This window comes from Passer montanus, unplaced genomic scaffold (genome assembly GCF_014805655.1).
Source record: "Passer montanus isolate IOZ18808 unplaced genomic scaffold, ASM1480565v1 scaffold13, whole genome shotgun sequence".
Lineage (NCBI taxonomy): Eukaryota > Metazoa > Chordata > Aves > Passeriformes > Passeridae > Passer > Passer montanus.
Window position 1 is genome coordinate 243,099 of NW_024359832.1, and position 25,444 is coordinate 268,542.

At 34.7% G+C, this 25,444-nt stretch overlaps 1 protein-coding gene across 2 annotated transcripts in view; it reads right to left on the reverse strand.

Moving 5' to 3' along the window:
• Nucleotides 1-2,025: 2,025 nt before the first annotated feature.
• Nucleotides 2,026-25,444, reverse strand: part of TUSC3 (tumor suppressor candidate 3) — a 107,417-nt gene continuing 83,998 nt past the window's right edge. For both annotated transcript variants that reach the window (XM_039699119.1, XM_039699120.1), the window contains exons 7-10: nucleotides 24,070-24,133; nucleotides 12,410-12,484; nucleotides 9,600-9,690; nucleotides 2,026-2,311 (exon numbers count right to left, since the gene is read on the reverse strand). In XM_039699119.1, coding sequence (XP_039555053.1) covers nucleotides 2,296-2,311; nucleotides 9,600-9,690; nucleotides 12,410-12,484; nucleotides 24,070-24,133 — 246 coding nt within the window. In that variant the 3' untranslated portion in view covers nucleotides 2,026-2,295. The remainder of the gene's footprint in view (nucleotides 2,312-9,599; nucleotides 9,691-12,409; nucleotides 12,485-24,069; nucleotides 24,134-25,444) is intronic.

Here is a 25,444-nt window from a genome sequence, read left to right on the forward strand (position 1 = left end):
TATTGTTTGTTGTTGTTTGAGGGGGGTAGGTTGGTTTGCATTATTAGCTGCCTTTACTTCTAATATACTCCAACTTATTTCAGATTTCACTGTGTCCTCTCTTGCAACAACATGTACCCTACTGTACTGTGGTTCTTGTTATAGAGTAGCTATCCCATGAATACCTCTTGCATAGTATCTTAGCACCTATGCATTACTCAAGCTGCTGCTTTTGATTTGAATACTATTTGAGATCTATTAGTTGTTCCAGCAGGCAGTCATGTGTCACTGGGATGCTTTACCTCATCATAAATATTTAGTCTGCTCAGCACAAGGTCTTAAGGTCTCTCATTATTACTTCCCATCTGAAACTTGCAGTTTTTCTTCTTTCACTTTCCAGTCACTTGTCATCTTGATCAAGTAGCACAATTCTAATTATTTTTTTAGAGTACAACTTCCAGCCATGGAGACTTACTGCTTTGCTTCTTCTTTTTGCTGTAAGAGGTCCATGCTGTCGCACTCTATGTTGTCTTTCCCATACAGTCCCGCTTTGTCACCTGCACATCCACCTGTGCCATCCTTAAGTCATTAGCCTGATAACTGACCTAGTGATTTATTTCTTTTCCTACCAGGGCTTTGAATGCTCGTTATACAAGGGCTGTTGTTCAATATCATACAACTTAATTTTTCCATCCCTTTCTCAAGCCTCTACCACTGACACAAAGGTCTTGCAAATTCTGTCCTGGCTTCCTTGCCAGGAACTGCATGTGCCAGTCAACCAGAATCATGGGCAAGCTGATTGGCCTTCCTGAATAACAGCTGAAGCATCTCTAAAAAGGCTGAAACCCCCTCCACAGTCCACAGGTGTTTTGAGTTTGTTTTTACTCAGCTTCTATTCCACAGTCCACATCAACCAGGTGTTTTGAGTTTGTTTTTACTCAGCTTCTAATTTAAATATTGCTCTACAACCTTCTAGTGTTTGCACTAGGGTAACGAGTAGATCTTGCTCTGTTTTTGTGTAAGATATAAGCTGTCTTTCCTCTTTTTTTTTATTTTCTCTTGTCCAAAAATGTGTCCAGTTCTTAACATACCAGTATTTCTGGAGAAATAGGTAAAAACATAAGATGAAATTAGTTTCATGAAGTCTAGGCAATCTTATTCTCATATTTAGAGGCATTTTTCTATTATTAATGAAGAAAATCCTAATGCTACTGACAGTGAATTGGTACTTGGAAAAATTCCAGTTGAAAACTGCCAGTAGGGAGGAAAAGAAGTAGGACTGAGGTAGAGTCATCTTGTGATGATTGTTGTTTCCTGAGCCACTGAGAATATACTGTGTAGGTGTATACAAGGATTTATGAGTAATTCACATAATATGAGATGTGAACTGCTAAAAAATGGCATTTTTAAATGGCATTACTAATTCCTATATAAGCTTTTCACAGAGCTCGGTGGACACATAAAACTGGCAACTGCTGTAACCCCAGTTCCAACAGACTCACCTGTACTGTGTTACAAGCATCATTGAGTAATACCTTCCTCCTGTTGCTGCTTCAGAAAATAAACATGTTTTGTGTTATGAAGTACTGTTGCCCCCCACCCTTCCATTCTGTCACCACAGACTCAGCTTAAAAGGATCTGAGTTCTGACTGCTGTAAGCCTTCTTGCCTTCAGGATTCCACAATGAATTATGAATTGCATCCTTTGGCATGAAAGAGAGATGAACTTGTAATGTATGTACTCTACACACTGCTGAGTCAGGAAAAGAACTCCAGGATGAAAATGTGTAGAATAGAATTTTATGTTAATGGCTCAGCATGTCAGAGGTGATCAGAGACTCTATACAAATACTCTGTTACAGAGCAAAGTGAGGGTAAGGTCTAGTCATTAAATAGTTTCCACCAGGGTGTATCTCTTAATAGTAGATAAAGAACTGATGTTTTGTTCAGTTCAAAAACACATCTTGCAACAAACTTCAGGTGAAAAATCTCAGAAATACCCTTTGCATCCATGTAGTACAGTTAATAAGGAAGACTGAAACAGAAGTTCATTATACTGAAATTTATTTAAATTCTTGAGCACACTATATTCATAACAGTTTAGGACTTCCCAGTGAGATATTTACTATATGTTTCTATAAATTACGCATTCATTGCATAAAACTGCATTCATTTCTCTATCACCATACTATATAAATTATCACAAAAACAGATGAACCAACAAAAGATTCTTGAATACACATAACATTGGTGGGCTGAAAATAGCAGTTATAGCTTATCTTCATGGTAAGCAGCTCTAAATGAATCCCTCTTGAATTCATTTAATTAAGAAGCTGAAAAGAAAGAAAACATGATTAAATGCTGAAAAATGCATATAAAACATAGCACCAAAATTATTTGAAAATAATAATAAACAAGGACTTCAAAACATTAATTTGAAAAGTCATTTGACATTTATGTAATAATCTCTTAAGTTTTTATATTCCATTTAGTAATTACTAAGCAAGCATGAAAGCTATCAAATAAAACATAAGTGATTGAAACTTAAATTTGCCTATTTAAAAAAAAATTAAAAAGAAAAACACTCTTCAAACATCTGTTCTCTTTAATCAAGTGCTGCATCTGCTCTTACTACTTGAAGTGAGAAATCTCTCCCAGGGGATGTTTCAGGTTTATTTAAAGCCATCTTTTTTTTACTGCTGAAGTGGCCCCAGAGTTGGGAGAGTATAAAGTGATTGGCAAGGCTCTGTAGGGTTGCAGACTCTTAAATTCTAGGTATTTTTAAAAATTAAGAAGTTTCCAATGATATTGCTGTTTCTTTACACCTGGAAGAAAACTTTTTATTTCTAAAATGTAGATATATATTTTATGTCACACCTTTCCAAGTACTTTACCAAATCCCATAGACTAGGAAGTGGGAACACAGAGAGAGAGAGACTTGTGCAAGACTATGGACTAACTGTACAAACACAAAGCTAGGAACTACTAAATGCAAGTACTGCCTCTAGATTTGTCTGGCAGGTCTTTCAACTCCTAGATATACAGTGTGCACTAGCATACATGTTGTAGTAATTTCACCAGTTTTTCCATTCATGGCATTAATTAATTAATCATTATAAAACATAAATACAAGTGCCACAAGCTTAAAAGACTGTATCAGTATAAAGATGTTCACTGCTGCAAAAAGCAGCTGATAAGCTTGTTAGGCAAGACATACAAAGCAAGGCAAAACAGATGGCAACTGTCTGGTGCTGGAGGGTAAAGGGATTAATGATAGGGAAAAGCTGGTGAGAACAACTTCATGGAGAAAAGAATTGCAGAGGGCTGAAGGGGAAGTAAGTGAACGGTGAGCACACGTGACTAAAAACATAACCCAGGTCTAGAACAGATGTGTAAGGCCATACATGGGAAAGGATCTGAGAGGAGAAGAGAGAGGACTGATAGTAGTGAAAAAGTTTGGAGAGAAGAGTGGGAAGGGCTGAAGATTTCTTAAGCCTAGAATTGATAGGCTTAAGATGTGTAAAAGACTCAATGTAACAGCAAAGAAATATAAATACAAGAGTTGGATCACCATGCTACTACCACAGCTATTGATCCTTACTTTCTGTCTATAAGGGAACTCCACCTTTAGCAACTAAGAGACATGATACAGAATATAGATAAAAGAAATACTGAAAGTGCTAAAACAAGTGTAAGGAAAAAAAACCCACAAACAAAAACTCTAGGCAGAAAGCTGAAACACATCAAGTTCCATCTGAGTATGAGGACAAACTTTATTTCAAGGGTGAGAGAGCAGTGGAACAGAGAGGTTGCAGAGGCTCTTTCAGTCAAAACATCTGCCTGGAAGTGATCTTGTTCAAACTGCTATAAGTGAACCTACTTTAGAAGAGTGATTCATCTCCAGGAGTCACTTCAAACCCAGCCATTCTTTGACTCTATGGGAAACTACAAAAAGCCAAAACTCCATGAAAAAACCATAGAGTAACCACAAAGGAGGAGATGGGGGGTGGGTAGTTTCTAAAAAATCAAGAGTAACAAATTGGACAACATCTGTTGGGATAGATCTGCAGACAGAAGAAAACATGTTGCAAAACAGGGTGAAGCAGAATAGGAATGCCTGGATAAACTGTGCCCCTCCAGACATAAACTAGAGGGAATGGATAGAAATAGGTAAAAGTAAATGACAAACTTTAAGACTTAGAGGGAAGGCATACAGGCAAAATGAGGCGTTTTTAATGGTGATAATCACAGAAGGAAGGTCCTACTGGGAAGAGCATCCAAACTGTTTGCCACAGTAAGAAGCACATCTTATCCTTCCTAAGAGATCTGCTGTGGTCCAGACATCTAGAATTCAGAGCTGCCATTTTTGAAAGGATTGGAAACCAGCACTGATGTCAACACGTCCCATAGAGAAGAATATGGAGGTGTGTGGCTTTTAATGAATTCAGCTTGCTGCTAGATGTTTTAGATGAACAGAGGGAGACTGTACTGTGTTGCCTTCCATTTCCACAGGCAGCTTCTTTCTTGAACAACATACTGTTTAGCCACATTAACAGTAGTATATAGAAAATACTATATGTAAAGGCTTTATTTTAACAACTATGTATTGTTTTCCTGTCTTTTAAAATAATCTTGATTTCTGCTGTTTTAAAGATAGTAGCCAATTTTTCTGGGCACAATAGATCAAATTGTGGATCTTGGTATTTATCAGATATAGGTTTACCAATTCATAAACTTAAGGTAAATAAATTTAATTGTGCATGAAATATCTAAAAAGCTGGTAATAGTATGCTCACGTTTATTAATAAATTTAATTTCACATGTCTGTAAATACTATTTGTTCTATGTATTAATATTTTTCCAGTATATTTCCAAGAAATAACTATTCTATTTTATTAACGTGCATTTAATTTCAATTCTGTATTATACATCACTTCTTTACTGAAACTAATTAAATTACAACACGGGGTAGATGTGTATACAGTGAATGTGAGGATTTTTCAAGCTCTGGGGCATCTTGCAATTTGTGTATCCTGTTGCATTGACTGTCCTTCCCCAAGCAATAAATGAATACTTTATGTCTGACTTAACATTTATGGGTTTTTGATGAAAATAAGGCATCTCTTATTTATCATGCATTGCACAGCTTAGTTCATTTTCTCAGCTAGCCAATAAAGAATATGTATTTTCCATTCGATCAATACATAGTTCAGAAGGCTGATTATTTTTTTATGGTTTAACTAAAAAAATTACTCTTGTAAATAATACTGAAATATAATGGCTATGAAGGATAATTGGATAATGAAACATTCAATTGCAAGGCAGGTTCTAAAAAAATTCAAAAGCTACTTAATGAAAAATTATGAAAACGTAGAATTTTCAGGTGTTTAATTCATTTAAATTGAGATTAAAACAACTAATGATAAAATGTAGGCTTGAAAGAACAATTTAAAGCGTTAAGAGTAATGAAAATGTGCTAGAAGTTTTATTCAGAAAAAACAATCTAGGGCAGTTAAGGTGCAGCCAAAGCTAAAAAAGAAAAAAACTAGACTTTTTTAATATCAGTAAAGCGTGGATCAAACTTTTCTCTCTGTCCTCTTGAAGCAGTGTAACAAATATTTACATGCCTAAAATTCCCAATAATACAATACTGTGCTTATGTACTGATATCTTCTGTTCTTAGCATCCTCTCTCATTATTTTTCATATTCTGTGTGCTTTTTGGGCTGAAACTGCCTAAGGTGTGGTTTCCAGAGAGCCAAGCTCTTTCCTGACTTGCAAGTCAGGAGAGTTTTCCTGACTTAGAGCTCATAGTTTTGGCTTATAGTGAAGAATAGTCTCTGTGTCACTCCCATGTGTACGAGTTGACAGATGAAATTCTCTGCTGATATAAAGACATTTCATTGCTCAGTCACTGAGTATCTGATATTTAACATATAATTTATTCACTTTAAATAGCAGGGTGAGAAGGCTTCCTAAAAACATTGAGTAAGATATATAAACACACTTGTCTTATCCAGAAAGAATTATGAAGAGAAAATGCTCAACAGTATAAAATGACATTATTACATCATCTTTCAATAGTTAATGATATCAATTAAAGTGAAAGTTTTAACAAAATGAAATTTTTCATCTTGTTCCCATAAAAAAGGTAAAATAATACAGCCATGAAAAAGTCCTGCCATGGCAAAAATGGCTCTAGCAGAGAGATTTGCTGCGTGTGAGCTCATCCATCATGATTGTATTTGCTTAGATGAGTAGCCTTTATGATGATCCCTACTTTGCATCACCTTTCCCATTTCAATGTAAGAATATTTTACCAGTGTATTAATTAAACAATTTTTTTTGCCCAAGACTAGCCTTCAAGAAGAAAATCCTGTGAAAGAAAGAATCAAATCAGAATTGGAAATGTCTGAAGTGGATCGAAAAGTCTGTCAAAGTTTCTGTCCCTTTCTATATACATAGCCTCTAAAGAGCACCTTATAGACCCCATTAGAAAAAGAAATAATGGCCTTTCTACAGTTTTTGACTCTGACTTTGTTTGTCTACCTCTGTTTTGATTTGTCTTTGCTACATGGAGGTCACTGCAGAAAAGAGGATGCAGGTTGTGTTACCATGCATTCTGACCAATGCATGCTGTTTCACACAGGACTGACTTAGTTGTTCAGTGTCAGAGAACAGAAACAATTTAGGACATTTGAATTTTTTCTTTTTTAAGTAGGACAGTGAAGTTGATGCTTGAGGTCATGCATATAGCATTAAAGCAATTTCATTTTTCTTTAACTGTTGCTTTAGGCAGGACAATATAATGTCACTTTTTTCCTGACAGATCATTAGTATGCATTGTTGTTAGTATTGTTAAAGGCAAAGCTTTACTAGCCTGAGGACAATTCATCACATAAAGACTGATAGTTTCAAGGTGAAATCGACAACCATTGGAAGGAAAAGGATAAACATATTTTACGTCTTATCTGCACTGGGATCAATTGATGAGGTGTGGAAATGGAACTTCTTGGAAGATCTTAAGGAATTCAGAAAAAAAATATTAAAGTATTTTAGCATATATGACTGAAGTTAAAATGCAAGATACTAAATTAAAAGGGGAAAGAGAAAATAACACAGTTCATATGATTGGTCCTCCTTAGTGTTTTGCATGTTCATTAAAATTCCTAAGAAGTATCCACAAAAAACAATGAGACTTCTCTAAAAAATGCTATGGGATTGTGAAGAAGATGACACATTGCAACCACTGAAGTGTCAAAGAATCAACAGTGTTTATTTATAATAACAGAAAATTGGGTCAGAGCTACCCAAGAGACCAACAGAAACATGAAAGATTTAACACTGGAAGGACCTGATAAGTAAATTACACATTTACATTTTAAACTAGTAAATGAAATTTGATAACAGCAGAGCAAAAGGATCAGCTGTAGTGATGGTTTCCAATACTACAGTGTGGATTTAAGATTGAGTGAGGATTTAAGATTGACTGATTAATTTATTACCATGAAAACTTGGAACCATCCAGGACAGACCAGCTAAGCCCAAAAGATCTTGCTTAATCATGCAGAAGCAGTAACAGTATTTAAAAAACCCCAAGAAAACCATATCACACTTAGCCAGCTATTGAATGTTTCCTATGAGTTTAGGCAAACACACTGTTCATTTCTTTATGAATTTACTTGATTTCTAAGTTGTGGTATTGAATCTAATGAGCTCCTTAAGACAGAATTTGGTTTATGGATGTAGTAATTTCTTCACAGTAACAACATGATGTGGCACTACTTTATTTTATCAGGATTGTGATGAACTATCCTTTTTCGTGTCCTGGATTTATTTATTTTTTAATCAGCTTTAGCATACTAACAGGTACAATTACTTTTGATATGTATCACCTGTCAAATGAATTTATTTTAAATTAAGTTTTTAATAGAATTCTGCCCCTTAGCCCCAAATCTTGCTCTCCTTTATTCTTACCTTGGATAATAAAAGAGAAGTATAAAATCTACATAGGCCTCCAACTTCTGCTAGACACTCCCATTAAAAGACATCTGGTATTTCAATAAATTCTAGATTAATTGTAGGGAGAATAAAATTTAAAAATCCACTCCACCTAGTATTTACAGCAAACAGATTAACAAGAAAAGAGGGAAAAGCCCTACGTTATTTAAATTAAGACTCCCAAAGCTTATAGTACCTGATACTACAATATATACTCAGCAATTAAGTTTGTGCCAACAACAGTGGTATCATGTTCGCATGCAAACTCACAGAGCACACTAATGCTCACAATGCTGCTCAGCACCAGACATCTTAGGTATCATACAGCAGCCAAAAACCCCTATTGCAAACTTTCACAAAAGCAATGCGAGGTCTGGCATAGATATATCAGCATGTTGTTAATAGGTGATATGAACATTCCTAACATGAACTCAGGTTCTCTTTAGTAACTGATAAATTGCATGGCAAGGAACATGCCGCTACCAGCACCTTCTCCATTTAATAAACTTGTTATGAAAAGTTGGAAGGGAGCTCAGACCATGGGTTGCCATTCTTTGGCAGTGCTTCTCAAGAGAGCTTTCAGCTGCAGATTAAGCTCATAAATCCTGCTTCTTTAAAGTTTAAGATTTAAGCAGTTAATGGAAGGTAAGAAAAGCTCACACTTAGGAAAACTGGATCCTGCCTGTCACCCCAAGTCAGTCAAGCTAGAAGTAATCTCCAGAGAGGATGTTGAGAAGCAGGACAGTCTATCCCAAAGGGCTATTAATTTCATACTGATGAAATTTTGCACTATGATACTACTGAGTCCTTTACAGATCTCTTTCCTTAGCAGAAATCACTAAAAAGCAGGAGCACATACTGCAATGGGAGAAGTTTCCTTGTCTTCAGTATGGTGTTATTAAATAATAAAACTAATCTGAAGTAACCTAAATGTCAATTAAACAGCGTAAAGAGACCAAGCTCTGTAAAAATAAAAACAGTTCTGAAGTCTTAGAGGAAAAACTAATAGAAGGTAAGGTAAAAATTGTAAGGTTATAGCTAAAATGTTACATCTCAGTTGGCTTTGCAAGGCTGAATCCTTTTTAGTGGAATATAACACAAAATACAAAACTGGCTGTTGTACTAATCATGTGGCCTAATCAGAGAAATCTACTTGTCAGAAAAATTGCAACTCTTTAACTGACAGGTATGTGTATAATTTAAAAAACTATAATCCTTTTTCATACTGCATGGTGTGGCTGACAAAAGAAAAGGGTATTTTTAGTGAAGTCAAATCTTATCATACAGTGCTTTGTTTTTTGTGCCCTGTCTTGTGTACATCTTAGTTATACAAAAATAAATATCTAATAAAGCCTTACAAACTAAAGCATGTTTTCTTTTCACATTTTTCAGGGAGCACTGCATATGTCACGCATCTGTGCTCAAACCCTTTTAACTGCTCTACTTTAACAGCTGCATTCCAGCCCTCTTTGGTTTGCTTAAATTAATCACCATTCTGCCTGCTTCTACCACCTTCCATTGACTTCAGTGGTAAAGATTAAAGATTGTTTAGCTGAAAGCAATTCGTAAACTTCTACAAAGCTATTACAGTCTATAGGATGAGAATTTAAAGACAGTTTACCTGTACGGGTAGCCATGGTATTTGGAGCGAAATATCGACAGCAGGAAGCTGAAGAAAAAGACCACAAGACCAAGGCCTACCAGACATATTACTGGAAAGAAAACAACTTTGTTTATTAGCACATAAAAGATTTAAAACTGCAATCTCTACAAACAATATTATTTATGTCAATCATTTATAGAGAATTTTGACACAGTGAAATACAAAATGTTACTGCCTTGACTACTGAAGCCCACTATCTTCTGACAGGATTTCAAACAGATATGGAAATAACATTTATGGTTATTAGGAAAAAATAACCTGTCAGGGCAAATGTATTTTCAAGAAAAAAAAGCAGAAATTTGAAAGTCAAATGTATGTGGATGCAAACACCTTACTGCTGATAATGGATTTAATAGCCCATTAAATTATACATATCAAATAATGTCATTTCAGGTATTTGCTTGTTCTTTTTGGAAAAAAAAAAATTTAGAAAAATGTCCCTTGACTAACGGAATCATGTTGTCTCTAGTCAACCATCTATGGCTGAAGTAGCAGTAAAGGCAGCTTAGTAACTACTTTATCTAGTTACTAATGGCTAAAAATGTCATTGTTCGAAGTTCCAAGGCTGGCAGTCAAATCACTTTTTACTGTTAGGTCACTAGCAATATAAATCTTCAGGTTCTGAAGGTAAATAACAATGATGCAGATACCATTGCATCTTTTCAGACAAAGAATGAACTTACAAAGTAAATGCTTAAATGAACAAACAAAATTTGGAACATCTGTTGGCATCCTGCGGAATAATAGCATGAAACCTTCTTGATTGTGATAGCCCAGTCTATTGCAAGTAAATAAATTCTTTAAATTGCGGGACATGTTACAAACTGAGATGCAGCTCATCTACATTAGATAGCATTTTGATTCTAGTGAGCTACTTTGATTTTAAAAACTCCTCTTCTTATACTATTCCTACTTTAGCCAACCCTTGCTATTTAATTGCAATATTCATGCTTCAAAAGTGTGTTGCCTTTGAGCAAAGGATGAGAAAACATGAAGCCAAGGAAACTGACAATGATGCATTTTTTCATTAAAACTGACCATGTGGAAAGTGACACATGTCAACTGGAATATAAAATTTCTACAGTTATTTTGAGAAAACTAGCCAGGTACAAACCTAATAAACATACTTCACTATAATGAAATCACCACTCAGAAATATGATTTACAAGCATGGATGAATAAACCGGAAGCATGAACACTGCAAGGCAGATACACAGAAAGCATTTATATAATGGCTGCAAAGAGCCTGAATTTTTACTGCAGTCCACTGATATTTCACTGTGCCTGTGTTCACAGGCCCAGATCTACGATCACATTCCAATTAAACTTATGTCACTGTATCCTTTTGATACCTTGTGAAGGCTGACCTAGAACAGAGACTAGACAGAGCTAAAGAATGAAGTAGGGATTTATTAAAAGGCCTCAATGGATCCACCATGGGGAGCACAAGAGCCCAGGCCAGGGCTACACCCAAGATGAACCAGAATAGTCACAAAATGGACAACTGGTCACAGGGTCTCACATTTTATAAGTCTTGGTCTGTTTGCATATTGGAGTTAATTGTCCAATTATAGCTTTATGAAGTCACATCCCTCTTGTTTTTCTCTCTCCATTCCACTGTTTATGCTCTTGGACCTGAAATTTGGATTGGTTGCTCTTGGTCCCCAGGTAGAGAAGGAATTTGTCTACCTACTCTGTGAAGAGAGCTTATCATCCTTAATATGAAGCTCAGAACTACACACTAAAGCAGCACAGAATCAATCTGAAAAATATAAAAAGTTAAAACTTAAGGCATCACTTTGACACCACTGGTAAAGCTAGTTACTATAGAAGATACTCAGAATTAATGACAGATCTACAGCTTGCTGAAGGAGACCTTCAAATCACTAAAGATTAGAGATATCTCCAGACATTCACCCAGTTATTATCAAGAGTGCTAGAATACTTTTAAAGAAAATAGTTGGCCAGCTCTATCTGCAATACTGTGTATTACAGGGAAGATAAAGAACTGACTTCAAAACAAAGAGGAGACAGTGTAGGAATTCTCGTATCTTCCAAAGACCTTCAATGGCTTATATGAGAAAAATGAGTTAGGGAATAAAAAAGGTGCAAAGGCAGATGGACCTCTTTGTTTCAACCTATGTCATACTCAGTAAAACCTTGTTTGATGTAACAGTGAGGAAATTTGATTCTGGAGAAATCACTTTCATATTGTGTGTTTATGTGATTCATTGACAAAAAAATCTCATAAATATTCTGAGTAACAACAAAATTCAGAAAATCATTAAAAATTGCACTTCAAGCTAAATATCTTTAGACATTACAGATTAGGTATGTTCTGTATTACACCTACTGCTGGGCTTCGACCTTCCTCTGGAGACTCAATACTGGCAAGAGTACCAAATAAAAGAATTTTCACACTTTTTTGGATGTTGTCATCTTATAACAACGTTTTGAAACTCTTGTTCTTTAATATCACTGACTTCTGATATAATTCAAGAGCCAAACATCATTTATGCAATGTAGTAGAGATACTGTGTCAAGCTGAACCTTGGCTGAGAATGCTTAAAGTATTTTTTTACTGTTACTACTTCATGTGAATGCAGTTTTATTAACAGAATTTTTACACTCTTCTCTTTTCCAAACAACTAAAGGTAAATACTGGTTTAAGGTAGAGACCGTCTGGAAACTTAATCAGACATTCACTTGTAATTTCACAGTGTCTTCTAATTGTCCAAGCATTACTTTAGCTATAAAGTACAACTTACTTCTCCTTTTCCCAACATCCCCTTTGGAAGTAGCAGCTTCATTCAGGAGTACCATTCCCATGGTGATAGCAGCATCTGAATCGCCATTGTCAAGGAAAGCAGCAGATGTGTGGATACCTCAGAAAGCCACAAAGGTACATCTATGAACTACAGCTTGCAAGTTCATAAAATGAAAGAAGGTATTTATATATAACAACTGCATATCACAATCTGTACTGCGCCGATATACTCACCTGTGACAAAAATGTGCAGGAATTTCTTTGTGCATTGTGGATTTTAAAAAAAATGAAAGAAGGTTCAAGAAGCTTTAAAGGACAAGTAGGACAAAAATTTTGGACAGTTATGGAAATACCCACTCACCAACATTTTAAAGTATTCTGTATATTGGTAGCAAAAGATTTTTAAAAACCAAAAACTGTAAGATCCAGAAATCATTTACTGCAATTGCACACAATTCACCCGTTATTTGACACAAACTGAAGTAGTTGGACTGGTTTATCTTCCTCTGCATTTAGATAAGACATTAACTCCCTCTTTAGTGTCATATTGCTTAACAGTTTAGCAGAGAAACATCTCAGAGGCAAAGTGCTCAGTCACTTTCAGTGTTTTGTTGTCTCATTATAACTGTTACAAATGGGAACAAGTACATAACGATAAAACAATTTCAATAATCTAGCAAGCTCTTAAGCCATTCTCTTAATTGTTTATTTGAAACCATATCAACAAAAAGGAACAGTTACTACTGTGCATAACATCTGTTCTGAAGCAGAGGCAAGCCTGAACACTACTCTGAAGCAGGTAGGAATCATGAGAACCAAAGGTCACAATAGCAGCAAACACAAACTTAAACACACTTTTACAGACGATCAGATAAGGTTGGAGTTTTCAACATTACTTAATCCAGGGCATGATGACTACAGACTTCAAGACTAAGATGTTATTATTTATGCACACCATTCAAAAAGATACTTCAAATGTGCTAGAACATAAGTAATACCTGCATCTTGTAACATTACACTGGCACTAATCATAAGATATTAGTATTTTTCATTTTAGAAATGTTCAAAATTAGACCAAAATGTTCAAAGACACCTAAATTTTCATTGTAAAATTTTACTTAAGCTAAGCTTGAGGAAAAGGATTTAGAACTGTCAATGCTAACACAATCACACTTCCTAAGAGATGAGAAGCCTGATTCAGGTTTGACATCCAAATTTTATACACACAAACTAAGAAAAGTCAAATGAAGAATAACAAGATTTTAAAAAGTAAACATCAATGGTGAAAGATGGCAGAAGGAAACAGGCAACATGAAAGAAATATAATTTTTAGCATCACCTCTTTGATGCAGGCACCTACCTACAGTCCTAAATTAAGCTCCAATTAAAATCATGCTAGTAGCTCAAATTCCTCACACATGTACAAGCTGCAAGACATAGAGCCAGTCTATGAATAATTGGTTACGTTCAAGTCTTCCAAAAGCTTATGACTGCACTTGAAAAAATACTTAAAAAAAACACCCAACAAAATATTGTGAAAAAAATTAATCTTGGAATCCATGATACAAAAAATTGCTTTCTAAAAGTTTCAACTTCTTAAGATTCAGATTCACAAGCATATGAGACTGGGAATCTCTTGTTCTACTGCTATACTTCCAGCAGGGAAAGAGAACTGGGAAGAATGTAATGAGAATAACTCAATTCTTCATTTTTCAATGTTACAAAAACATAAAGATTAATTAATTGAGGCAGTTGTCACAAAAAGGGCTGAGAAAAAAATTTCCATATGTATGTCTACCCTATTAAAGAAAAGCCCCTAAGGCAGCATTACCTAATAACCTTATTTTACCAATTCCTCATTTAGATTTATAGTAGTGTTTTTCTCTCGAGTTTAACAGTCAAGGGAAAAAAAACACAGCCCCAAGATGTAAAGGTAACTCACCAGATCCTCTTGGGAAAGTGCTGCTTTTCAAAGGTTTTGAAATGCCTTGTAAATAATTTTTGGTTTTATTTTTGCTTGATTATCTCATGCAGTATCAGTACATAATGTGGTTCTTTCCTATTTGTCTTACCTGGCTGCTTCTGAGAAACAAACCAACCAACCACACACTAAAAAGCCATTTGGGACACATCCCTTCTGTAACAAAGTTCTTATTTTCTTAGCAGACCAGGAGTCTAATTCACTTTTCTTACCATCAGGAACAACAATCTCACAAAAGTAAGTTGTTTGTTCTGCAACTGAGAATTATAGGTCTGTAACCACATGAATTGTGCTGGGGTTTTCTTTCTTTCTCTTTTGGAGCTTCACATCATTACCCCTGAAGCTTCCCTCACGCTGTCAGTATTTTTGCTTCAGTTGTTGCTTTCTAACTTTAATCAACATGGCTGAGCTTTCAGCCTCATTGGCTGCCTTTTACCTTCAATGATATCAGCTTCACAGCCACACTGTAACACCGTGCATGGTATTTGCCTCAGCTGTCTGTTGCTAAAATAAAAATTCAACCTGAGTTGTCATTTTGATACAATAATTAGCTTTATACCACAGAATATATAGCTTGTTACTATTTTTCACTAATTTCTAACATTCTGTGTTATGCCATTACAATGTATTGATATTATACAACATAAAGCAACAGTCCCAGCTCTGAAAATAATCTTTTACAGTATCACAATTCTCTAATAGTGCAGAATGCAAAATTTTGGCAAGTGGTTACTTGAACAATTTTTCGTCTGCAAAAATGATGCATCAAAAGACGTACTTATTTTCCAGTTCCTCTTTATCTGCCTCACTATGCATTATGAACCTACTTTGAAAAGATGAGGGGAATGTGGCAGTCAGATAAGCCATGGAAAGCAAATGTTTTCTGATAAAGTCATTGCTCTACTGAATTTTTTTGTGTAAATCCTGTTCTATACCTTCTCAAATTATTACACTGTTACATATGAAACTTCCGCTTTTCCTTTTCCCAGCTGATACATGTTTTCATAAAAAATGAAAACATATTATTTACATAGGGCTTTTGAAAAGGTTTTGAATTTTGATACAGGAAGAACAACAGTTTTAAAGCAGGATGAAAAAGACAGTAATAATCACAATTTATAAGCTTATACAGAAAATAAAATATTCAGCCCTGAAAAAATCAATATGTCTTATCAGAAATAGGGGAAAAAGCAGACCACCAAATCCAAACCAAAACAGAATAAAAAATCCTGGATCAATAAAATCCAAGATTATAGATATCCTACAAAATGAAACTAATTGCTAGTAAATTTGGGATACTTATTATTAGCATACTTTAATAGAAAATTTAATTACAGATTGCCCAAAAGGAAGAAAACCTGATAATGCCAAAGTTTATTAATGTAATGCATAATTTATATCTTTACGTCACAAATTTATTCCTAATTAGTAGTAAGTGAGGAGTGAAAGAAGAGAGAAAATAGCCTGACTAGCATTTGGTTACTTTTGTGAAAAAAGTTTGGTGGTCTCATTCATATTCAGTTGTTTTTCTGCCAAGGGTGCAAAATCTGGCATTAGCATTACAAACACAGAAAGATACAGCTACCTTTTAAAATGCAGATCACGCAGTTGCTTAATAACACATGAGCAAGAAAAACTAGAGAACAAAATATTCATCCACTTGAGCCTGTGCTCAGTTTACTGTTACCTAAAATGGGGATAGATCATCATGCAATCTTTAAAAATTGCTGGTTCAGTTTATCAGACATGGAACAAATAAAATCACATAATTTGTGTCAAGGATTAATATGATTAACAGAAAGATCTACAGAGGTTTTGTTTTCTCTCTTTTTTATTTTTTTTTCTTTTTGATTTTATTTTTTGTTTGGCTTGCTTTTTGCTGGGGGGTGGTGATTAGAATATGAGAAATTCTTGCTGGCCCCTTACAAGAGGGCATATTTTGCTGATAAGAGATATTTATTTTAACCTTTTCCTACTGAGACTTAAACTTGTATGCTTAAGATGCCAAGTCCTGTATGTTTCATCTCACTGAAGAAGGATGATTTCTAAATCAGAAGTTGAAAAAGTGGAGAACAGTCTAAAAATTATTTATCTGAATATGGATTTATGGATGAATACACAATCAAGCTGTATTGAAGTATCTTTTAGTGGCCTGAAATCCAGTTGTAATGATACTAACAACAACCCTGAACATACTATCTGTTTAAAACCATCTGGCTTCAAGCTTAACTGAATGTTTTTTCAATAATTTTAGGAAGTATCACAAAAGTCTTGGCATTCACGGAATTCTACTCAACTCCTTGAAATATGCATGTCACAACAGTGAAGTAGCTCAAAGTTTGCATTTCTACCATTGAAATGCCAACTATACTATACCACTTTCCTTTTTGATTATTTTTCATCATTTTCAAAGAGCAGATAATAGATTTCACATTAATGTAGAATTTCCTACAGTGAAAAAGTTTACTATTAATTTGATTAGTTTCAGCTTTAGTTTATGAACCTGTCTCTCTAATCCACAGGCAATCTGGATAGAGGAATTGCTCTTGTGATGCTCTTAGACATCTGAGAATGGAAAGGCCATATAAAAGCATCAGAAGAAGAAAAAGACTCCGGAATCTGTTTTAATTCAGCTGCAAAATGGAGCATAGAGATACCTGATTAAGTTTGTGTTAAATCGCTAATCAAACATGCAGTGTTTTTCAGCCTGATTTACATCCTAATTATTCACATTTAGGATCAGCTAAAACTAACACTGGGGAAATGATTTTTACGTTTATTATTTATCACCTTTTTGGCTGTATGGATTACATCTAATGAAATTTCAGTTTTAGTCCTGTCCATCTTGCAAATTTCTATAGTGTGGTTTGCCCCATAATATCTTTTTCTAGCTTTACTTATATTTTATAATCCATTTCTCTAAATTTTCAAATATATATTTCAAATAAATATTGAAATCACAAAAGTACAAACACCTTTAGAACAGGTAGATGTATAACAGTACTTTACTTTCATTAATGTTAAGCATACCAGAGAAACAAAGAAATGAGGGAATTTCTTAACAGTTTAATTTAACTTTTAAATGCAGACACATTTCCTAAAACAAACTTCATTCGAGCTTTTTTAGGTATTTATGAGACTATATAATTTTCTCTCAGTATTCTAACACTTACAAACATCTACCTTATTTTCAAGCACTTTATTTCAAACACTAGACCTACTATGTCTCATCTGTTTGTTAGCACACACTTGATACTTGCATGCAGGTACACTCTCTCTTGTTTTGCCTAAAAACCTATAAATATTTTTAAGAATATCACATATTCTTTTTCTATACCATAAGTCATCATCAACGTGAGTCTAGGCTATCATTTTACTCTCCATCATTGCTAGGTTCTAGGCAATAAAATTTATTTCTTAGCTGAATGCACTTGAGGCTACTCCATTTAGTAAAAGGCATCTGTGGATCCAAAAGGTAAAAAATTTAACTTTGGACTAGATTTCTGCATCTTTTAGCCATTCAAGCTAATATGTTTCTTAACCATTAAAATAATTAACTGAAGCCTAAACAAACCCTTAAGAATGTCTTCAGTCTGTGGTCAGTCAATGCCTCTTGTTGTGTAGACAAGTAGTCAGCTATTTGTGAAAGGCAAATAAAAATGGGCCAATTGCCAGTGCAGCTGACAGCTAAATTAGCTTTGCAGGGGTCTGCACTTCCATTGGAAAATTTTAACCAGAAACTAAAAACGGCTGAAAATCACTGAAATTCAGAGTTGGTAAATTCATGCAGAGGACACACACCATATGTGAAGGTAGTTCACCAATTCCAAAGTACTGCAATTAGCTGATGAAAGATTATGAATTATGTTTCATGTTGTGTTAACAAATGCCCAACTGTAAATTTAAGGTTTCTGCATATCTCTCTCACATTTAAGGAACCTTAATGTCTTTTCTAAAGGGTCATATTATGAACTGCTTTAAGGTCAAGCAGTAGTAGACTTAGGTAATGTAAAACTGTCTTGACTTTTCTATCTATGATGTCCTTATGCTTCTTTACATTTAGGAGGAATCAGACACCTTCCAGAAGAATCAGAATAAGTTACAAGATTCACAGGCAGTACTGGCAGCTAATGCAAGTAAATAATAGAAAATGTGCAGGATGTTCTGCTGCTTCGATGTTGGTTTCCAAAGTTAATTAGCAAGCATGCTTAAATGTGCTGTAATGTTGTGGTTTTAGTCCTAACTTTATCCAGCATGGTTTTCTCTCTCTCTCTCTCTTTCTTTTTCTCTCTTTCTTTCCTTCTCTCTTTCTTTCCTTTCCTCTTTCTCTTTTTTTATTTCTTTCTTTCTCTCTTTCTTTCCTTTCTTTCTTTCTCTCTCTCTCTTTCTCTCTCTTTTTCATTCTTTCTCTCTCTCTCTTATTCTTCCTTTTCTCTCTCTCTCTCTTTCGTTCTTTCTTATCCTTAAGATCAAGACTATAATAATCCCGTCTCACTGCTTTAGTTAGTATCCTTATTCACTTTACCATATAATCTCTGGGGAACACAGAAATAGTTGTGCATGTTGATGCACAAGTGACAGAATCTTACTACTGAGAGCTAATTGAATATTATTCTACTGACTTATGACTCAAAATTTCAGATTCTTATGCTCAGTGACTACTCTGACATACAGAAAGTTATCTATTTACATTCATCTTACGGAGAAGTTCCCTCACACCACAGAGGCACTTAATATATTTAATTTAAATTCCCTCTGTAGGACAGGAAATCTCTTTCATAATAACTGTCATTTTAACACTACCAAAAAGCTTTCTCCTTTTCCGTTTCAATCAATATCTTGTATCCACCTACGCAGGTGTCCCATTCAATTTTGCCTTGGGAATTCAAATTAGGAAACTGAAAAGACATTTCCATTTTTACTTAGGTGCATGTGTTTAATTAGCGTGAATGCTAAGTTTAACGAGAAAACTTACAGGGTTAATCACAACTGCTAATTCATATAATAATGGGTTTTGGTTAAAATATCTCCTATATAGGAGCTATATTATATAAATATATTATATAAGTATATAAGTAAATAGTTTGTTTAATAACCGAGACTCCTTTGATAATGAAAATATTTACTTTTAAATTTACTCCTTAAAGTAAGGATCCACTGTTACTACAAAAGAGAAAAAACTATGACATACTACATTCAAAACAGTTTTATTTCTCCAGAGAATAACATAAAAACTTGATGAAAATTCATTAGAAATACTAAGTAGTATCTACAAAAAGGAGGAATAAAAGAATTTAAGAAACCTTTTAACTTCAGCACAGCTTATCCAACATTATTATTACTTATCTTTCTTGCTGTATCTTGACACCCAGAGCAATATTTACAGCTGCACACTTCAATGCCTTTTTGGATATAACAGCCATATGCACTATCTCTATTCAACTGTAGTTAATTACAACTACAGTTGTAATTAACAGTAACACTGATTGGGTAGTTTACTGCACGTCATTTCTCTTAGGCAATGACAGCTCTTCATTCCAAAGTTATCTCTCTTTTGCCTTTATGTCTTCTTAATAACTGTAGCAACAGTACTTCAATACCCTTGTCTTTACTTTCTTGTCACTCCAAGAATGTCAACCTACTCAGCAGTTAAAAAAAATTTATCAGTACCCAATAATTTTTGCTGACTCCTCTTATCTATGACCCAATTTTTGTCAGAAGAGGGCTGCAAGAATAGACACCACAAGTCTGGAAACTCTTCTGCATGTGGAAAGAGAATTTTTCAACCTTGAAAGAAAAAACTGAAAGCAGATTGAAAAGATCAGCATATTTTCATGGGTATAACCTCAAATTAAATTTATACCTAATTCTTATTCCATATTATTTTTATCATTATTTCCAGATAAAAAGTATTTTCTTTTTAAATTTTTTTTTTTACCTGTCGATTTATGGTGAACAATGATGTATAATGTGGCATGAATAAAAGCAAACCTTGGCTTTTGTTTTATTCCTAGAAAATTAAAAGCTAAAACATAACGGATCACACACTTTCATTCCATAGATTGTTCTCCATTTTTTAATGAAAGCTTCACTAAAGCTCTTCCACCAATTCTATAAGGCTGGCAAAAGAAATCCAAAGGGAAGCCAAATGTTATGTCAGACAAGATTGTAATTCATACCAGAATGCACCATGAACTGTAGGTTGGAAGGTTCAGACTAGATGAAAAACAGCTTCACATCTGAAACTACCCAGAGAGATTACGTGATCTCCATCCCTAAAGTTCCCTGAAAAAATTGCACCCGACAACACCAAGAAAGACAAGCTCCAATGTTAATGATAATCCTTCAGTAACAGAAAGACTACAGTATATAGTCTTCCAAGATCCCTTTCAACCAACACTTTCACGATTTCCATAATTATGTCCTGAAGTTAACTCTCCAATACAAGAGAAAGGGGAGCCAAAGAAAAAAACTGAGTTAAGAGTCATCTTGGCAGCATAACACAGACTGCTCCAAGTAATAGCCTGGAAGTCACAGAAGTGTATAATATACAAGCACCAGGATATCTTGGAAGTAATTTCCAACCAACCATGTCTTTTCACTGTTCTCTGCTACATGTTCATGAAGACATGCAGTTCATTAAGTTCATGAAGAACTGAAGCCCACAGGAAAGGCTCACATTGGAGAAGTTCGTGGAGAACTTTCTCCCATAGGAGGAAGCAAGGGAAGAGTGTGATGAGTCCTCATCCTGAGGAAGAAAGAGAGGCAGAGACAATTGTGATGAACTGGACACAGCTTCGATTCTCCATACCCTTGCACCACTGTGGGAGACCAGGTAGACAAATCAGGAGCAAAGTTAAGCCCAGGAAGAAGGGAGGGGTGGGGGGGAAAGTAATTTTAAGATTTGTTTTTTATTTCTCATTACCCTTCTCTGTTTTGATTGGTAGTAACTTCAGTTAATTTCCCTGAGTCTCTCCCTGTCCTTATCTTGACCCATGAGCCTTTTGCTACATTTTCTCTCCCCTGAGCATCTGAAGAGTGACTGAGTGGCTTTGGCAAGCCCCTGTCCAGCGAAGGTCAGCTCACCCCTAGTGCCAATGAAATTCACCTCTCGGTGAGTACACTGTATATGTACATATACCTATGTAATTAGTAGCTTAGTATAGATTTTACTGAATTTAATTTTGCCTTATAAAATGACTTAAACTGTATCTGACATCTTCAGAAGTCCTTCTTACCCAAGTCCTAATTATGTAGCTACAGCATGGAAAACCAGATTTTTATATAGAAATCATCTAGCAGATGGTGTAGGATCACTATCTAAAATAAAATACAGAAATCCAAAGGAAATTCATATTTTTTCATCTGAGGTATTAAAAATTCACTTTATAGAGAAATACAACATTGCATTTCAACATCCAGCAAGAAGTGACAAGCCTACTACTACAAAGTAAAAAGAAGCAACCAAATGAAACATGTACATTACCAGAATAGTAATGTCCTGTTTTAAAATTCAATGCATCTTTCAAAGGATAAAATGAATCTGGCATATTTTTTCTATTTCCCATATTTTATAACAACATTTTCTGAATTAAAAAAAATTAAGAAGCAATTGAGCATCTCATAATTACTAGCAACATTGAAAGAATAAAGGAATAATAATTTTCATGAGTAACTGTTAAACTCTGTCAAGATTTTTTGTGAAAGATTTCATTCTGAAATTTGTGTGTGACCAAAAATCATCTCAACAGTATTGAGCCATGAAATGAAACCTTAGAGAATTCTTTCTGCAAGTAGCAGTGAACAACATCACTGAAAAGATTCTTTCAGACAGCTGCATTAATGTAGCTAGCCAACTTCCTGATTTAGAGACAGTATCTGCCAACAAAAAGATATGACTTTCATGCCTGAGTCAGAGAAAATATGTAATCAACAAAATTTTTATTTTTAATGTTCTCTGGTTTGGGGGCCTACTTTTGTCAAGCAGTCAATGGGATTGTTTTAGATAACAGATTTGTTTAAATTCTGGCATTTCAAGAAAAGCAGAAAACTGTGAAATCATAAATTCCAGCTCTACAAAGGAAAGCATAAAGGTGATACAAGTAAGATACATACTCTATCTAATAAACAAGAAACTTTTCATATGGAATGCAATAGTTGTTTCCGTGTACTTTTTAAAAAATGCAGCATTTAAAGCAATAATCACTGCGTTTTGACTTGGCAGTTTTCAGGTGGAAACACTACACAGATGGAAACTTTGTAGCCCCTCTGGGTAACCTGCTTCCATGCTTGCACACCATTATGGTAAGAAGCATCTTTTTGTCTTCAGACTGATTTTCCTGGTTTTCAGTTTTAGTCCACTGCCTCTTGTTCTCTCAAAGGGCACTACTGTCTCCCTCCTCTTCATGTCCTCCAGATATCTATTTACATTGATGAGATCTCCCTAAAAGTCTTCTTTAAGTTTAAACAGTTCCAGCTCCCTCAGCCTTTTCTCACAGGATAATCCCCTAATGATCTTCGTGGCTCTTTGCTGGACTCGCTCAATTAAGTCTGCAACATTCCTGTACTGGGAGATCCAGAACTGAAAACATCATTCCTGTTCAATTGCAAATATTATATTTGCTCTGGAAAATATGATCATAACTTTGAAACTAAATTAATAATGGCTATTTATGAAGCATATAAGGTTTCACAGGTAGCAAAATGGATGCCAGGCAAATGAATGTAATGAAGGTGTAATGAAGGTGTTGTCTTTGGATAGGAAATGCCAAAGATGAAGGTAGACATGGAAGTTAGGGGAAGGGCAGGTTCTAAGGCAACATAACTTCAGAGAGAGAACAAAAGAGTAGCCACAATCATAAAACTAGGATCCATCTATTACCGCAGATTGGGAAATATTATTTTCTTTTGCTTGTTCCTCTTAGAGAAAGGTATTTGTGATGGAACTACTAAACTTTAAAAATGTTTAATGGTGATTAGAGTTCTCTTTCAATGAAGAAAGATGGAAAGAATCACCGTTTTAAAACCCCAGAGAGAACAGAAGTTTTTCTTACAGTATATTAAAACTTTCACAAAAACCCAGCGCCTGCCTCGCCCCTGCTGAAAACCCTTACTTAACTTTCTCTGACACATTAAGACTGAAAGAGTAAAAGTAGGTCACAAAGTCTTTCTGTGAGGAGGTGATGTCAGAGCAAAAGTGATTGAGTTATTTGTTTCAAGAAGCAGTAGTAAACTGTTTATATTAGGTGGAGAAAAAAAAATGCAAGGACTATTGGAGGACAAATCATCTTCATGCACACTTGGCAAATTTCTGTATGCCTTTCTTGTAAGTAAAAAGAAATAAATTTTTTTTCATTGAATTTTTAACTATTATAATAAAGATTAAAAAAATAAGAATATTAGTTTTTGCCACTGGAAGGGTAACAGTGAAAAGAAAAAAAAATTAAGAATCGTAACCAGGCATAAGACTAACAAAGGCGCACAGAGGTGAAAAGCAATGCCAGTGTTACTTAGCAGTAAATAGAAACAACAATGAATATTTATTTCAACATATGATAAGTAAGCCAAAATACAATACCTGTTTAAATGTTCAATAATATTCACTGCTAGAGTAATTTCATTTAACAGCACACTGTGCCTCACATTGTTTTTTTAATATTTATCACCAGTTTGAAGGATACTCAGCAGAAGAATAATATGCGACTCTGCCACAAACTGAGCCTGGCTGCTTCCATGTATGTAACTCTGTAAAATAAAAATGAAAAACATTCCTTTTGAATAAATCCATTGAAAATGGCACAACCAGATATGTGAGAATAAAACCTGTTTTGCAGAAAAAATGCAGGTAGCAACAGATAGATATTAATAGCACAGTTTATGTATATAGATTTAGTCAAAATGAATGCTAAAAATTTACACAAAACACACATATAGAGTAAATGTAATGTTTCAAACAGGAAAGCATTATGCTGGGCTCTTCTTCACAGTGCTTCTACTGTGGAATAAAGAGCATGCATTTATTTGCTCAGGTGATAAAACTTTTCAGAAGGGAGATGATAAAATCAAGGGCATTGCCACGGCATTGTTTTTACAAAGTTGAAAACTGAAGCCTGTCTTAAACAAATAATTCCACTTTAGTCTTTCTCAGATTGAGTGAAGTGCCTTCATACAAAGTCTATTTTGTCTTTCTCTGGTAAGGGACAATTGTGTCCATCAAGGTTCCTAATGCAGAAACCATCTTATTTACAGGGAAATATTGTAAAATAAATGTCAATACTAAAACTAAGTCTAACAGAGTCTACTGCTCTCTGTCCCAAATAAATATTATTAATGGGCCCCCTTTGTACACTTATTTTAAGAACCTGTAGTATACTAGTGAAAAGCTGTTAGTGTTTATTGTTAACTATCTATGACAGCAATGAGGACTGAAGGACTGTCAACACGCACGAAAACAGGGAGAATCTCTGTCTTCCTCTCCTGTATCAATTGCAAACACTGAGTACAGTTTGTCATAGCATGCTATGTGAAGTTAAATATATCCGTGTTCTGAAAGTATTATTTATATATATTATTCTTAAGCATAGACAAAATTTTCACCCTAACTAAATGGAAAGAAAAATGCTCACTAGTAAGGTAAAGAAACAGAAAATTTTTTGCCCCCAGTCTAAATGCAGGGGTTTGTTTGTTTATTTAACTTACACATGTTGATTTAGTTCAGTTTATTCTGAGTAATTCTGGCTTAGTAGCATCCTTGTCATGATTCAGAACTCAGATTTTAAATAATTGGATGCTTCATACAAAAGAATGCCTTCACCCTCATTAGTTAAATGCTAGATACTGTGTCAGCTCATATAATTTATATCTACTCAGTAGGTTGCTATCTATAGTTTTCAAAATTTAACCATATCATGCTCATTCAAGTAATCAATTCAAACCTAAACAAGGCGAGACCTTCATGCACCTAAAGTTTGTATTTCTCTCTTTCTTTAACAAGACAAAAATCACTGATCTCATAAGAATATCTCATTGAAGTCTGATATGACAATGGGCCAAACT